The sequence below is a fragment of the Polyodon spathula genome, chromosome 3 (assembly GCF_017654505.1).
Source record: "Polyodon spathula isolate WHYD16114869_AA chromosome 3, ASM1765450v1, whole genome shotgun sequence".
In the NCBI taxonomy this organism is placed as follows: Eukaryota; Metazoa; Chordata; class Actinopteri; order Acipenseriformes; family Polyodontidae; genus Polyodon; species Polyodon spathula.
This window is the reverse complement of record NC_054536.1, coordinates 43438106-43456614: the sequence shown is the minus strand read 5'-3', so window position 1 is coordinate 43456614 and position 18509 is coordinate 43438106. Positions and strand designations below refer to the sequence as shown.

Below are 18509 nucleotides of genomic sequence, written 5' to 3'. Positions count from 1 at the left end.
GGTCAATTGCTTATTTTTCCACCTGAGATTGCCACCACTAACCTTTGACCAGACATTGTCTTGTGGTCTGGATCAGCATGCCTTGTTCATCTGGTAGAGTTAACAGTGCCATGGGAAGGTGCTGTGGATGAGGCGTATGAGAGGAAGAAACTTCGGTATGCTCAATTCGCTGCTGAATCGGAACAGCGAGGATGGAGAGTCCAAGTTTACCCAGTGGAGGTGGGTTGTCGAGGATTTGTGGCACACTCTACAACCCGGTTTCTCAGAGACGTCAGGTTCAGTGGCCAAGAGTTGCGTTGCACAGTGAAGAACTTATCTGAAGCAGAAGAAAGGAGCAGCAACTGGCTGTGGTTGAGACTGAAAGAGTCTGGATGGGGATCTCAAGCACAATAGAAAGAAAGCTACGCTGATGTACAGGTAAGTAAGCTGGGCTGAGCTGAGTGGGGGATGGAGGGGGGTGATGCTGGAACGCCAGAATCACTGTTGACCCCTCTTGAGGTGTCGTGGGTAGTCAACGAAACACAGAGGATGGAAGATGCCCACTTGAATACCCCAGAGATGTACCCTACTTAGCTAAATCCAGACGGTTGTCATGCTGATGCACTGGGGAGACAGCACTGGGTCCCTGGAGCTAGCATCGTAGCCGTTGTGTGTGCTGATGCGCTGGGGAGGCAAAATGAGCTGATCCCTGGAGCCAGCATTACACTTTAGCAATCAACACCAGACAGAAGGATATCTACATCATCAAATGGAAAACAGCGCAAATGGATGGAGATGCAGATGGATCACATTAGTTTATTGCAAAGCTACGTCTTAGCTGGTGCTTATCTTGGCGAAAGCCGAGTTCAAATCAGCATGAAGTTCAACATCTACGCTCATGTAATGAAAATCAAATGTAAACCTTGGATTAGTCAGATAGTTGCGATTGACTTTGCTGCTGCTTTAATAAAATATAAAGGCACATATGAATAAAACTCAGCATAGTGTTTAACATGACGCTATTTCATCAGGTAATGCATAACCGCCATTTACCCTTAAAAAATCATGACATTAGAATAACGTGCCCTTAGAGACCAATTTTCTCATGACATATTATTCGTCTGATTCATAAATCTGTATCGTGCCATTAATTGACCCTTAACAGCAACATAATTAACATGTACCTCAGACCAGGCAGAGAATGAGATGTGTTTAATGGTATAATTTCCTAGCATAATTTCTGCGTTTAGGAACATGTATTTAAGCCAATATTAATAATATAAAGTCTATGTTTAATTATCCAATAATTACATAATCTAAGTATATTGTTATTTTTAAATGTGGGAGGGTAGTGGGCGGAGCTTAGGGAAGAACCAGAAATGACAGCACACAGGAGCTGAAAGTGATCTTTAGTCCTGGAGCCCTATACCAACAGTAGTATCTGGACAGGATTTTATTTTTGCACACAAGGAAAATAAACAAGAAAACCACCTGGAATACCAGCAGTGGTAAACACAGGTTTCAAATAATAAGAAGAAACAAAAACATTGCAGTTACAAAAACAACAACAAAGGAAGCACAGGATTTCTCTATGCTGCTGCAGTGGGTTTCCTCTCACCACCTCTTGTTTCCCTCCCGATGAATAAAGAATTGTCCTGGTTTTTTTTGTCACGGTAGTCCACCAGGGTTTTCCAAAGCTTCAGGATTTTGTGAATTACAGCAGGTTTGTAAAAGCAAAACAACAAAGCACAACGCGTCTCTTTTGTGTTTTCAGTTCAGGACAGGGAGACTGAATGGCAAAACCATGCTGCCTAAATACTGCTCAGTCCCGCTCCAGCAATCAGTGAGCTGCTCCACGACAGCCAATCAACATGCACAGCACAGCTTATTGCAGTGATGGGACTCGCTGTCCGCATGGTTCCGTCTTGGGCCAAGATGGCTGCCCTACCCAGATCTTTCGGTCTGGTCAGATTTCAAACTCCTGACCCAATCACGGTCAGCCCTACACAGTGCTGCCGGTGGTCAGGAGGGCGAATTACAACAGGGACTCCTTTCAATCCTGTCACAGTAACGCATACATTAAATTGCATTGTTAACTTGTCTGAACAGGACAGGCTACTTACTGGTTTGAAAACATATAAATCATGTTTGTAGCCTATTCGTTGCTCTAAGAAAGTGCCAGACTTCGGTGTGCTTGTGTGGACTGTACATCAAGAGGAGTGAGATATATTGGAACATGATCCAGAAGAGTGAGAAGACCCTGCAGTTTTGGTTACAATCTGCCCTTCTTTTTGCCGTCGCTTCTGGCCATATATTTTCTCCCTTTTTACAGTACCAACTGCAATAACCCGATCAGCTATCTCCTGACATGTTTTCAGCCACAGAACTTTAACCGTATTTCCGAACCGCTGATCTGCGTTGACAAGTACACTGTCTTTTAATACTGTAAGTTACTGGGGAGTGAATATAGGTTTTCTTAACCTCTCACTTGTGTCCAGTACCTTTTAGTACAGGAGTCCCTTGCTATACAGACACTGTTATGCTGTACATTGTGATATGCCTGATATGTCACTGATCATAACCAATTTAGTGTGATGCTAGGATTTTAATGATCAAAAGAGACCCATTGAAAACTGACTGGATGAAAATAAACCCAACAACAGATACAAGTAGCTTCTAAATCATAAAAAAATTAAGAACATGATTAAAAGAGGGCGTATAAACATAGTCTACAGCAGGGGTGGGCAAACTATGGCCCGTGGGCCAAATCCGACCCATGAGAGTTTTTCATCCAGTCCGCAAGCTTCCTTGTGTTTTAACAATTAACGTGCTAGATTACTATAAATAGTAAAAATATAAAAATCCATTAAATCGATCCTTGTTGTTTAATTCACTAGGCTAATTTACGACCCACACAGACAGTGCATTGCCAAAACAAAGCGCTTTGCAACGTCTCACGCAGGACGCAGTATGTGTGTGACGTTTATTCGTCTTTCTAGAATGTGTGCAAGCTTGGGAAACAGTCGTTTGAATTGCTGCAGCTAGGTTTTTGTTTTTATGCTTTTTGAAGAAATATGAGCACTTCAAAGAAAAGTGGACAGTGAGTGTCGAGTTTTCAGAAAACAGTGGATTGAGAAATATTTTTTCAGAAACGTCAACTCGAAGGCTGTGTGCCTGATTTGTCAAGAGAGCATCACTGTGTTCAAGGAGTGCAATCTGAATCGCCATTTTACAATGTAACATCCTAATTACGGCAGCAACATAGCAACAGAAGAAAAGTCAAGAAAAGCTTAAATTCTGTATGAATTTAAAAACCAAGCTGCAGTTCAGGAAGCCACAGTTGTGGCATTCAAGATAGCTAAACAGTATAAGCCATTTGCTGAAGGGAAGTTTTTGAAAGAAATGGTCGATGTTGCTGACATGCTTTGTCCTGAATACAAATATATCTTTGAGAACATTAGTACCATTCACAAACACTGGACAAGTTTTATGCTTCTGAATGAAACAAACTTCTCAAATATCTGCAAGATAGCCCAGAAAATTCTTGTGTTGTTCTCCATTTATGTGTGTGAACAAACATTTTTACTACTGAATTTCAACAAATCTCGCTACAGATCCCAGTTAACTGACCAGCATCTCAGCTCCGTTGTGCGGATTTCAACAACAAGGATACCACCGGACTTTGATACTATTGTAAAGAAGGGCGACCGACTGCATTGTGCACATTAACCTCAAATAGAGCACAAAAAAGGCGTATGTTTTGTTTCCTTTTTTTCTTGTAATGGATTTTTATGAGGATATATATATTTATAATAATAAGGTTGTATGTTTCCACCAACATCTACCTTTATTTTAATATCTGTTCTTCAGAGTTAAATCAACAACAACATTGCTTTATGGTTTACTTTTAAGCTAAAATAGTTAATTATTATTATTATTATTATTATTATTATTAATATAATAATAATAATAATAATAATAATAATAATAATAATAATAATAATAATAATAATAATAATAAATAGAACTAACTGCCAGGCAGTTTTACAGCTCCCAAGCCCCAGTATCAGTACCCGCCTAAGCGTGTTTAGTTCTCAGTGTGCCAAGTTTAAAATCAGCAACTTCAACTGTTCCACAGAAGAAGATTTTGAAAGTTGTTTTTTTTTCAAAAAATTGTCAAGCAGCAATCTTGTTTAACGCGAGTTTCTTAACAGACAGTTGAATTGCTACAGTGTCAAGGATGATGCTTGTGAAGTTTCGAGTTAGTCGAGTAAACTGTTTGTCAACTGAATCAGTTTTAAATTTCAGATGTAAACGTACATCTGGTGGCCATCTTGTTTTATAAAACAACCATTTTGACATATTTGTATTCCATTGTTACTGGGACAATAACTACCAAGTTTTCAAACAGCAGCAGTTTGTTGTTAGGGGCGCCTTTCGATAAGACTTGTGGCAGCCATTTTGACATGAAACTTTATCACAGCAACTTCTGCTTCGCAAACTTGATGCGGGTTTGGATGCTGATGATATTTGCCAAGTTTCAGATCGATCACTTCACCGGTTCCGAAGAAGAAGATTTCAAAAGGTTTTATCGAAAAATACATCACAGTGCCAATTGCAAGGACGCAGCAGCAAAACTTTTTAAGCATCTGACAGCCAATGTTTCCAGCTTGTTATCTGTCAAGTCAGAACCTGATCAGTCACACAGCTTTGAAGCAGCAGCAGTTTAAAGTTTTGGGAAGAAACTTTTTTTTTTTCTATCCAATATGGCGGACAAACCTTGTCACCTACAACATATGTTCAGTTAACATTTACCAGCTTCCCATAAGCATCTACCATCCTACCAAATTTTATGAGTTTTTGAGGAACGTTTGGGAAGTAGAATCAGAAGAAGAAAAATTAGAATCAGAATCAAGCAATAACAATAGGTTTGCCAGCCCTATGGGCCTGGAAGCCTAATAATCCCAGTGTAGCAGGGCGGTAGGAAAGCCCTGCTGTTTATTCGTATTGTTTGTTTATTTTTAGAACAAGGTCTCCCCCTCCGCCTCTGTGTTGTTATTTGGTATTTGTTTATTGTTTTATATTTGTGTTTATAGATGACGGCGAACCGCCGTGTGTTTTGTTTGTTTATTATATTGTATGACAGCGTAGCTGTACTTTAGTTTTGTTATTGTTTTGCAGCGTGGATGGGAAGCCCCATCCACATTATAAAACTCGTGCAGAAGGTGGCCATCTCCCGAATTAGTTAAGTGACTAATTTGTTGCTAATCGGGAGATGGTCACCTGTATAAATACCTGCAGCTCTCTGCACTCCGGGTGGGTGTTCAGAGGAAGAACGAGAGCGAGCGAGGAGTGAGAGAGGAGAAAGTAAATTTAAAAGAGTATAAGGATCCGTGAAGGCTACTGCCCAGCCGGACCTTAATTCATTATTTGTGTTAGAGATTTATTTTGTTTAATTGTTTTATTTCTGCTCTGCCAGCAAGTGTTTATTTTTATTCAAATATTTTATTTATTTTTTGTTCACTTTAAAAAAAATGGTGCACGCGCCACTGCACCGTACCTTTGTTTTTGTTGTTCCTCCTTCTGGCCTGGTCACCGCAATGTCATTTCCTGCCACACCCAGCAATAACAATAGGCTACCCAGCCTCCGGAGATAGCTGTACTGAAACCTAAAAGAGCATATTTCAATAGTTAAAGTTAATATTTTGTAGATCTACCCTGTGTGTGCAGAATGTGTGCTGAAAGCACTGACCCAAAGTGACACGAGTCAACTTATTGCTTACCATCATTTTTGAACCTAACAGAAATATCTGGAGGCTGTAATGCAGAAAATATAGGTGCAGCTATATTCAGTTGTTTTGAAAATTAACAAAATGATGATCCAGTGCAGAAAATTGTGTGGTTTAAAACAGACAGTGTGTCAGTAATGCTATCACAGCATTATGAGGTATGTTTATTTTATACTGGGATATAATGAAATGTACGTAATACTAACTGACAAAATCTATGATCATGTCTATTAGTGAGGTCAGTATTTTGTAAGATGCCCATCATGTAACATGAATGTGCCGACCCCTGTATATGATGTGTTATTTAAGATGAATTACCACAATTATATCTGTGCCCAAACGTTTTCCAGCAACCTTCAAAATTAACCAATGTTGCATCATAAAGTCCAATATAACCTGTTGAAAATAATGTTACATTAATATATTGAATTGCATACTGCTTTGTAGTTTTTTTTTCATATAGGCTACTGTGATAAATGTGACATTTCAAAATCTAACATGAAATACTGTACTGCTATTATGGTTTTTGCAATAATATTGTTGTTAATTTGATTAAATGGTGTTAAATAAAATATCAAAATTATGCTTGTGGTGTTTTTTTGTTTTTGTTTTGTTTTTTATTGTCTCAATCCTAAAATGATATGCAAAACTTTTGGCCGTAGCTGTAGATTTGATTGACAGATGATATGTGCCATTAAGTTTTAATTACGTGTGCTCATAAAATTAACTCGAAAAGTATTTCCCTTTCATTTGTGGGCATCATTTGTCATACAGGAAACATTTTTCAATCCACCTCTATCGAACATTTTTGAGTTTTCGGGGGGGTTTTTTGGAGGTTTTTTTTTTAGTTTTTTGGGGGTTTATTTGGGGGGGGGGGGGGGGGTTTTTTGGGGGTTTTTTTTTTGCTCCCATGAATGAACCAAATTTCATCTGTTTCCATCACAGTTTTTGTTTTTTGTATGCATGAGTTTTAGCTCATAAGAAAAGTAATGGAAATATAGCTATTGATGTCTTAAGTAGGGGACACAGCTCATTTGCATACCTCTGACAATTGGTTACCTCTGACAATCTCTTGAAAACAATCTAAAACCAATACTGGCCAGTAGAATAACCCAGCTGTAATTCTAAAAATCACATGTTAAATACTGCCCACTAAAACAATGTAATGGTCGAAAATGACTGTTGTCTTTTATGCATATGGGCAAAAGACTTCTCTTATCATGGTGCTATATAAAAGGTTTGTTTCTATGCTTGAATTTCAGACTCAGGCCAGCCTATCAAACTGCCCTGTATGCCAGGAAAGCTGTCTCCTCCACTACCTCCAAAGAAGATGATGATCTGTGTTCCACCCTGGGGCATGGACCCCACCTTTAATTCCTACTCACAGAAGTGCTCTCAACAGTCCCTGGCACAGCACCACCACTCCATACTGCCGTCCCAGTTTGCTGCCCATCAGCACCAGCTACAGTATGGCGGGCCAATTCCAATCCATCAGCCAGTAGCTCCAAGCAGGGTGATAGAGGAACTCAACAAGACCTTAGCCTTGACGATGCAGAGGCTAGAGAGGTGGGTGAAGGCAACACCAATTAATATCACCTTATCTGTGTTATCTTTGTTTAAACAATGAAGTACACACAGGTGTGTATTGTCACAGACTATGTTACTGTGCAAGCCAATTTTAATGAATAGGAATAAGGCAAACATTGAGGGATATTTTATTATAGGGAGTAAAAAGGAACATGAAGTCAAAATAGTACAGACACTTCATAATTTCTAGAACTTTTCAAATAAATTGTACTTTGTCTATGTTTTTGGCAGTTTTGCATACAATAAATTAATTCAACACACTTGAATGAATGTTAATCATACATACACGTATAACTATCTTATATTATTGTGTTTCCCCTGTGTATGGGATGTATATCCAAAGTATACAATTCCTTTTAAGAGGAAGAACCATTGCCTTTTTCTTCAGCATCTTCATTTGGATCTGTGCTTTTTGTTAAAAACACAAAACTATGACATCTGTCTTTTTAAGGGTACATGTAGAAACAGCCATATCACCAATATTAAAAGAAACTGAAAATGACAAAATTAAAATCCAAGCATGGACCGTATTTCATTATGTGAATCCAGTGTATGACTTGTCTAGATGAAGCTAGTCTAGATGAAGCAGATATTGTATCAAATAGCATGTAAATTACTGAGGCACTACATTTTGAGTTAACTGAAAACTTTATTTTAAACATAAATACTGCATCCTAAAATAAATTAACTGCATCCTAAAATAAATTAACCAAAAAGAAGTGAGTCTCTGTCTCTCTCTCTCTCTCTCTCTCTCTCTCTCTCTCTCTCTCTCTCTCTCTCTCTCTCTCTCTCTCTCTCAATTCTCAGTTGCCTGTCTTTTCTTCCTGTTCCCAGGAGTGAGGCAGCCAGCAGTGGAGATTCTCTTGATATCTTTTGTTTATCTGTTGTATCTGCCTTGTTAAAATAACATCATTAGAAATGTGTTGGCCAATTTCATTTAGGCAAATGAAACGTGTATCGTCATGACACATTTCAGCATCCATAGGAAGTAAGGGTTCTGTTCTGAGACTGGAGAAATGCACACCAAGCAATGCAAATGTAATGTAGGACATGGAAATGTGCCGTCGGAGCACATGAGTTTTGTTGTTATGTATGTAAAAAACTACACAGCGATATGTAATTCAATATGTTTACGTAACATTATTTTGCCATTTTCATTCAACTTTATGAAACTAAATTTAGTTAATTATTTTCAACACTTTTGGTCGTAGCTGTATAACTTATGTATAACACAATCAATCAGATACATAACCAAGTATAGCTAACCAAGAATTAGTGTGTATGTGAACCAGGCTTTAACCATTGATAGGCGTGCTATGTAAACCTCTTTTTTCTCGGCTGATGTGCAGTATGATTCTTTTTACTGACTCTGTTTGTTTGATGCTTTCAGTTTAGTGAAGCTGATTCACTAGCAAGGGCCATTAAGTTAAGACTGTTCACTTGGTGGGCTGCACCGTAAAAAAGTTATACATTGTAATGTACCTGAAAATGTCTATAGAAATTGCATGTTGGCCAATATAATAATAGCTTTATTTTTATGTATCACCTTTCATAGTGAACCACCATCACAAAGCACTTTACAGAGGTAGGTTGTGAACTGTGCATTATATGTAGTCACTTACAGTAGGAGATTGATTTACCATCTCATCTGCAGGATGGAGCACAAGGAGGTTAAGTGACTTGCTCAGAGTTGCACAGTGAGTCAGTCAGTGATAGTGGTGGGATTTGAACCAATGACCTTCTGGTTACAAGCCCAGGACTATAACCACTGGTCCACACTGCCTCCTAATATGCTTAAGTATGCAACTTTACTAGTCCAATAAGTATACAGGCACGGTTTCAATCAATCAATCAATTATTTTGTAGTACAAAAAATAGGCAGATATAACTAGAAGCAGCTTTCCTAGAACACTGACAAAAAAACTCAATGTCACAAATGTAATATAATGGAGGAAATAGAAGATTAATTTACTTTCAATGGAAATCTCAAACAGTAAAAAAAAAAAGGTGTCAGAGTATGCTAAGTCTCAGTATTTACAATATTTAACTTATATTCCAAAATATAACGTTTTTAACAGCACTGGAAAAAAAGATACGACAAGCTGTGAAAATGCGAGATAGTAAACAGAAACAGTACCACTATGAAATGTGTATCACTTCTGTCTGGACACTTGCACTTCTTTTCTGGCACATAGCAATGCTCATTACTTGTCCACTTTTTTGTGCACCATCTTACCATGGCTTCTTCCAAAGTAATTTCCTGTGACTGTGTTGTTCATGCTTAAACATAAAAGCTCTTCAGTAACATTAAAGTTAATGTTACCTGTCATTTTGGTAATACACTCAGCCACTACTGTTGTTTAAAACAACTTTAGCTGTTTTAAACATGCACCTTTTAACAAATTCACCATCTGAAAAAGGTTTGGCAGCACATGCAATCTTTTTGCTAGCAATAAGGGCATCATCCACAGCACTTCATTTTTTCTTCTCATTTTCAGAAAAACTATTTGTTGAAACTCCATAGCTTCTTAATTTCCAGAATAAGTTGCTTTGTGCAGCGTGTCATAGTGACATTGTATGTTATAATCAATCTTTCATAACAGCACTGCAAATATTGCCTTGCCAAAATTATTCAGTGAAAAAATAATCATCTGGCTAACAATTTTGGAATCTTCTGTCTTCCGCCTCTACCTTTCGCTTCTGTGACATCTCCAACTACTTTTTGGCTACTGGTTTAAAATTTTACACAAATAAAATTTTAATTTAAAATAAATAAATAGTTTAAACAAGTCTTTGCTTCTCTAGCTTAATCAAAATTATGTGTGCTGTGCTGTTACATGATGCGTGAGGCAACCAAATCCTGTGCACCATTTCATTGGCTATTTTACTACCTCTGTCAGCTTTGATTTACTTAGTGGGAATGTCACTCATGCTACATTAACTTACACAATAATGTTGTAGATCTATGACCACTGTGATGTCAAAATCTCCAGCAGTCCAGGCATATCTTTTGGTCAGTAGAGTATTGTGAAGGTGGAGGTGGCTTACATTGACCAAAAATGAGCGATCAACAGACACAGCACTCAGCAGGGGATGGGCAGAGACAACGTAAAGTGAAACTGCATTAATTGCCTTTTAATTTAACATGCATTCCTTGTGTGATTTAAAAAAGCTTTTTTCCTTTCTCCTTTTAATCATAAACATTAAAAGTCATGTTGTCCAATGACATATTTTTCTTTTTGTTCTGCTTAATCGAGAAATATTGATTGATAAGACATAGCCTCAATTTTCTTCCTTGTCGGCATTGTCACCCTGCAGAGAAGGCTCCGTGGATCGTGCTATGTGAGTACAATCAATAGCTCCCATCACACTGGGGAAGCCAGAAACCAGAGTAGAAACTCACTTTCACGTCCTGTAAACCTGTCCTATGTGTGTGAAATTTAATACAATTCCCAGTGAGCTTTAGCAGGGCATGTTGTATTATACACATGACTTGCTACAGCTTTTAATAGCAGGGGGTGTGTGAGTCCAACTAAACATAAGTGTGCAGTTAAAGCAGTGAAAACTGCTCTTTTTATTTCTCCTTTTTGTTTAAGTGGATCTTTTCGCAATCTTTTCTTATCTCTTTCTCTCTCGCTTCCAACTCAACTTTCCTCAGTTGGCGCGAAGCACTCCTTTTGATGGATGCTGACTCTGCCCACTCATCACCCATTGGCCCATCGTTATCTTCTCACGTTCACACACAGTCTCACACACATGAACTGCCAAGCAAAGAAAGAAAGCGGGAACGCAACACAACAGCACACAAACATCACACCAACACAGCAAATTCCCAACCCCGTCCCCAGTCCATTATTAAGTCCATATTTTCGCCGGTCGCTTGTGTTGCGGCTGCCCCGCCGTTACAATATAAATACAAGGTCGTTAGAAATGTATTGGAACCCTGGAAGTGTCGCTTGCTCCTGCGACAGACACGTAAATAAAGATCTTTATGTATTTAATTGCAACAGGCAGAATAAGTAACACGTATTATTGCTATATGTGAAATCCTGTCTGTGTAATCCTAAAAAGGAAAGTAAGAATTCGACTATTTCTTCTTAATTTCATACACTATAGCTGTTACTTTTTTTGTTGTTAATTGCAGGTTTAAATAGTTTCTAGTTAAAGCTGAATGACACAGTTTAATACTCTAAAGTTTTGTCCTTAAGGGTTATTACTAAAATGTGCTATTTTTTTAAATTTTATTTTAACTGTGTACCATTTCATGTGTAAGCACAACTGCAATCAATTATCTGTCATTTCTGGACTTTATTCGTTTAGACAAATTTTCATAACCAAGTAATTCAGCAAAATATATTTCACTATAGTGAATCAGATGACCAAATCTGTTGAATTGATTCACTAAACTGAATAAGTAAGTGAATCAAACTAATTAAGTCAGTAAAAAGAATCAAACTGCACATCACTAGTTTTCAGGTCAGAAAAAGAGGTTTAAATAACGCGTCTGTCAGAGGTTAAAGCCTGGTCTCCCTGCGCACTAATACATGATCGCTTTAATGCACGCACTAAAATTATCTCCTTTTGGTAAATATGGTGTGAATGAAGCTTATCTCATTATTCAGAGTGGGGTACCTCATTTAAATACATTATCATGCATTACCATACACTTTGTATATTCATCTCATTACTATATGTGGCACAATAACATTAATGTGCACCATACTATGCCCACTGTTTTGCACGATAATGAATAAAATTGCAGTAGTAAATACGGAAATCATGAACGTACACAGTAATTGCAATTATCACGCACCATAAAGTCAGGCCAGAAGTAGGAACTACACAGACTCAGGTACGCCGGTGCAAAGTGCACTCTTGCACCGTTTTTATTGAAACAAAATCACGAACACAAAACACTAAAATAACCCTAAGGTCAGGCTGGGCAGTAGCCTTCATTGATCCTTATTTTTAGTTTTGTTTTGTCCTGTTCTCCTTCCCTCTCCCTCGCTCCAAAACACCATCACGAACACTGAAAAATATAGGTTTATATACTGGTGGATTTAACAAAATAAATCTGTTTGGCAGATACGAACTGCTACCATCGCATCTGCCAGACTCCCTTTAAACCAAACAATAAAACTGCATGTTTTTAAATAACCACAAACTACATTCAAATCATACTAACAATAACAAAACACTTGTTTTTACATACAAATATGCACCCATTATTAACAAATACATTCTCGTTTAAATAATAAATCACCCATACATTTCATCTGTGATAAATAAACACATATTCAAGCAGGGCTTTGCCCTGCCCCCCTCATATGAGCAGGGCTTTCTCCTGCCCTGCCACAGAGGCCCATAGATGGTACGCCACTGATGATTATGCAAGTAGATAATATCATGGACACAAGAAGATTAAATAAATACCACAGCAGGTGAACTAGTAACCTTGTTTTTGATTTTGAGAACGAACTTATCACTTTGTCAGATTCCAAAAGTATACATTAAGACTAAAAGCAAATTTGTGTTATGAGGTTTAAAAGTAGAATGTGTTAAAGGCTGTCAGCATGGTGGCTAAATTGTGTCTTGATTTCAATTGTATTCACCTGAATTTTGGCACTATTACTCTTGAGCCCACTTGTTGCCACCTCAATGTTGCCTCAATTTCTCTTGAGTCTGTTTTTGCCTACCAGAATGCTGCCTTGATTTAACTTTTGCCTCTATGGTGTATTGCCTTGATTTAGTTGGTGCCTGTCTGACTTGTCTTGATTTTGCTTGTGTCTGACTGAGTTTGGTCTCTATTTTATGTGCCAGCCTGAATTTTGCTGGATCCAATCAAAATGTTAACTCTGTTTCGCTTTTGCCTGCCTGCATTTTGCTGTTGCACACCTCAATTTCGCTTATGCACGCTTGTGTCCACCTGAATTTTACCTGAATTCTTCTGGTTCCCACCTAAATTTGTCTCAATTTTGGTTTTGTGCCTGCCGGAATATGGCTGCAGTTTTACATGTGACAGCCAGAATTTTACTTGTGTCAATTGTCCCCACTTGTGCCTGCCAGAATGTTGGTACGGTTTTGCCAGTGGTCGGCAGAATTTTGCCTCGGTTTCAATTGCTCTTGTCAGAATTTTCAGTTGTGCCCAATTGTGCCCACCTGGATTCTGCTTGTGGCAGTGGACATTTCACTTCTATTTAATTTGTGCCAACTTTGCTGTGATACAAGTGGTTAAGTCATTAGCATATTGTGACTCACTATATATTTTAATGAGCAAGCTGTCCCAAGTGCAGTGGAACCCCAAAATGTTATACAATTTCCAGTCAAATCTGGGCAAGATGTGTCACTGTAAAGTCACAGATTATTTTGTGTAAGAGGGAATGTTGCATTTTTTAGAGATATAGATATATAACATTGAGTTTATATTAAAGATGTAGTGCCCAAAATGGGACGTTATGCTTGATATATTTATGACATGGTTGAATTCAAAGTGCACTGAAGACCAATAGAATAATTAAAAAATAAACAGAAAACAAGGCGTTCTATTTTAGTGTAAAAAATAAAGAGGACTGTGGGACATTGCAGCTTTTATGTGACTAATTTCCATTTTCTTTTACAGTGTTGCAGTTTACAAAAAACACACATACCAAACACATTTTACCCCACTTCCTTTAATTGGAAAAATCATTCATAAAGAAGGAATTTCTGTAAAATCAATTACATAAGGTTTACCAGCTGCTGAGTCTGGCACCAGTTACTTGAGATATTCTCTGCCACTTTTGGTTGGCATGTTCATAAATTAGAAAGGCCTGTTAGAAGGCCTGTTGTTTTTAAAACTTGCCAGAACATGATGAATATGAATAATCTTCAATATCATACATTATTTTTATTCTTTTTTAATCTAAGTCTTCAACGCTATGCCAACTATTAAAAAACACATCTGTAACCAGTGCTCCAGATAAGGTTGTAATTTATTCTTCAATTTAAACACTATGTGCATAAACTGTATTTTGGATGAGTACTTCCAATAAATACAGTTCATACTTTAATGCTAATTTATGGAGTATGCATTAACAACAGCCTTATATTTTAACTATAATGTTACGAAACTGTACAAAAACGTGGTCTTCTTTAGTCCGCATTTAGTCATACCTTAATAATATTAATATTATAGTCTGAGAAGTTACTACTCTCAATGTAGTTAGCTACTGTGTTCACTGAGCCTCTTTCCACTACTACTACGCTGTTAGTTCTTTAGTTTTCTGTAAATCTTCCTTTCTCAGTCCATGTCAAATCAATCATTTCTCTAAGGTTTCTGACCTGACCTCTTCCAGTTTTTATGCTGTTTAACAGGGATGTTGGTGCCACAGAGATATAAGATTTCCCCAAGTTTCACCTCTCTTGGTCAAATGGTTTTTATGTGCGAGGTCACCAGATATTTGCCCCGAAATGGCTTCCAGATCAGACCAATGACATGAAAGTACCAATAACTTTTGTATTGTCAATGCTAGATTAAAAAGTAAACCATTGCTGGAAAACTGTCTTTGTGCTGTATCCAAATATGATATGTTATATATTTACAGAATTTTGACCTTTGACCTAGCGTTGTTGACCTTTGACCCCCATTGACCTGTCAGCCCCAACATGGATGACCAAAATCAAGGTTGGATACTGAAGTTCACACCATCCTCTAAGTTTGTACCAAAAATCAGCCTGGGATCTTGATGGGATCAGGAGGTAATCCATGGGTGATGCATTTACGAATGACTGGAAAGGAAAAACAACTTAGAGAGGGAGAGGGTAACTGGCCAGTCAGTCTGTAAAAACATGTTGGGACACCTCTAATACCTACCCACAGTTCAGTGTGTTGATGCTGCATTGCATGTTGACTATTGGGATGGAATACTGGTATAAGTGTAATTATACTCCTATGTAATGGAGCATATACTCAGTGTGATGCAGACTCAAGAATCCATAGCTATGAATTGCTGATTGTCTTCTCTTCTTTCCAGATGGCTTGCTCCCTAGGGAGTTTCATTGATACTTTTGAGTCAATAGCAGTAGACAGCTGTATGAACTTCTACCAAGTGAACAGCAGCTGATTGAGCCACGAGTGAGGGGTTTGCTGGAGCCGAAGTTGGTGTGCGTTTGCCACCTAAAAAAGTTATGCCAGCCTCCAAAAAAATAACTTAAACCCTACCAAAGCACACACAAAGAATTTGCGCACGATCAGTTTGGACAAAAAGTACTCATATGGAACTGTCAATCTGATTCCAGGACAAAAACTATGCACCAAGTAGTTTTATTAAAAGCACACGTTGAGCAAGTTGTTTTAACTTTCCAGTCATTCCTACATGTATCACCCATGAAACTACAATGACACAGTGTAATGAGTGAATACCTCCTGATCCCATCAACATCACAGGCTGATGTTTGGTACAAACTTAAAGGATGGTGTAAACTTCAGTATCCAAACTTGATTTCGGTCATCCATGTGGGGCTGACAGGCCAATTTAGATCAAAGGTCAAAATTCCGTTTGACTTTATATATAAAAAATGCAATATTTGGATGGAGCACGAAGAGAGCTTTCCAGCTTTTTTTTTCCTTTTTACTGTAGCATTTACAATAAGGTTATTGGTACTTTTATGTCATTGGTCTGATCTGGGAACCATTTCGGGTCAAATATTTGGTGACCTCTCACATAAAAACCATTTGTCCTATAGACATGAAACTGTGCCAAACAGCATAAAATCCATGAACCTTCAGTTTTGCAGGTGATTTATCTAATATGGACTGACCCAGATAGGTAAATTAATAGGTTAGGTTGACGGGGACTAAGATGGCGCAAAGAAATACTGAAGATGAAGAATCCAGTCACTTATTCACCAGTCACAAACACATATTATTTTATATAGCCTTCATCAGAAGGTATTTGTTGATTATTTTGGTAACAAGTCACTGTGGTTTCAAATATCCTTTTGTAACAGGAATGGACAAATAATAAAAAGACATCATCAACTGCGAACTCACATATGTATGTGCCTTGAAAAGCTACCTGTGCTGTATTGCTAGAACATGGTAACCAGAAAAAAGGGAGGTGCAGATCTTGCAGGGGCCTTGTGTAGTTCCTGCTTACTAAATGAAGTTTTTCCTGTTTTCTTGTCACAGCTCTGGTTTGCACGCAGGAAAAGGAAGTATTGTTGACGGGAGGCAAGTGCCAACTGTGGTGATAGAGTGTGACGATGATAAAGAAAATGTGCCGAATGAATCTGACTACGAGGATCTACCCAGCATGTACAGGGACGAACAGGATGAGGATGCGGATGACGACGATGATGACGACGACGCCTTCTTTACAAGTACTAACTTATTTTAAGCAGGACACGTATAAGAAAGGGCCGTTATTTTGCATCTATCTATCCCATAATGTGTACTTTAGTAATTCATTACAAACATACTCCTTTAAGAGTGTCCCAGACAAACTGGTCAGTTACAACAATCAGTCATCATATAGTATGCACTTAACAGGAAAATCTTAAAAGAAAACTATTTTTTTTTTTTCAGTTTTGTTTGAGAGCTTGCAGATTGAACATTGTCATGCAAAGCATTCAATAAAATTATACTCCATATTAAACCTGATGAAATACAGACCCCCTTTTGTTAGTCAAAAAATGATCAAGGTGTAGGGGTGGTATGTTGTGGCAAGTCCCTCCTCCCAAACCGTTAATCCTTCACTTCCCTAAACTAATAATTTTTACTAGAGAGTAGAGGTAGCCAGTACTTCACTCTCAGGAAGTCTTTACCACTGACTTCCCTAACTCTTGCTAAAATTAATTTCAAGGAACTATTTCATGGGATCAGTAGAACAACATTTTATTAAGAATGGAAAGGATTTAAATGGCTCCCCACCAATTTACGCGAAGGGCCAGACTCAAGGAAGTTTTCCCAAAACATTACACCTCTAGCATTCCTCTCAGGAGATCAGTCACATTGAAAAGTTTGAGGAAGCCATTTGTGTAAGTCAGGTTTTAGGAGAGGAGAGGTTGCTAGTGCATTGCTGTCTAGTGAGTCTCACTTCCCTAAACAAATATACTACTCAAAATATAACTTGAATTTTTACAGAACACAATTAACAAGAAATTTGAGTATTTCAAGGGAGCATTTTTTACACACTGAAGTTCAAAATGCCAAAAGTCTTGGTTTGTGATGATGACTATTTCAAACGGCTGTATGTACTGTTGTTTTAACTTACTTCAGGCATTTGAGGTAAACAGCTGGACGGGGCTACAATTAATTATTTTGATTTCGGCTGGGATAAAATAGTATTCTATTGTATTATTGTTGGAGGTGTTGAATACCTCCAGTTTAACCGTGTCTGATGGACTATTTTTTCTCCAAAGCGGAAGAATATACAATAAAATTGTTCATTTTTAAAAAAGAATATAGTTTGTTTTTCTATGTATTATTGCATCCATTTTATAAGCAGGATAGCGCACTTCAGGGCTTGTGGATTGTATTACATTAACCCAACCACAGCTGTATGTTTATGCAACACAACCCATGCCCTGTCGTGTGTTATCCCTTACACACACACACACACACACACACACACATATCACCACTGCTTAGAACAGGCACATTTGTGTTAACATGATTCACCAGCAGTAAGCACTAAACTCCCACACAATAACCTGACATTCAGAATGTCCCCCAATCACCAGTACAGTAATCAAGACAAACAAGCGTGTATGTGGTTCAAAATCTTTATTAATAGGCTCATTACAATAATGCAAAAGATGGATTAAAACCTATGAATGTAATAAAAAGTACAGTAATCCGTCGTGTATCCGACTGCGATGGGACCAGAGTAAGGGTGGATATGTAAAAAGATGGATAAATGATTTAAGTTTTAAATACCATTATACACAGCTGTAACAATTACTGTACTATATTATTGTTTTGAGATTCAGCTTTTATTAGGGAGCTCCCCTAAATCCCTTGTTTAGAAAGATACAGAGTATTAATGCTTGTGACAGAGTAGCCACGTGGATGCATGCATTCGCTGTTGAGTGACAGGCAGGAGATTGAGACGGAGGTTGAAGTTGATACGTCCCGCAGGTAAACAGGATTTATTTACATATTGTAGCACTGAG

General features: G+C 37.9%; 1 protein-coding gene across 4 annotated transcripts in view; it reads left to right on the top strand.

The window, feature by feature from the left end:
* LOC121313113 (phosphatase and actin regulator 1-like) overlaps positions 1–18509 on the top strand; it is a 330299-nt gene that overhangs the window by 252807 nt on the left and 58983 nt on the right. For all 4 annotated transcript variants that reach the window (XM_041245291.1, XM_041245294.1, XM_041245292.1 and 1 more), the window contains exons 6-7: positions 7031–7334; positions 16525–16715. In XM_041245291.1, the coding sequence (XP_041101225.1) occupies positions 7031–7334; positions 16525–16715 (495 nt within the window). The remainder of the gene's footprint in view (positions 1–7030; positions 7335–16524; positions 16716–18509) is intronic.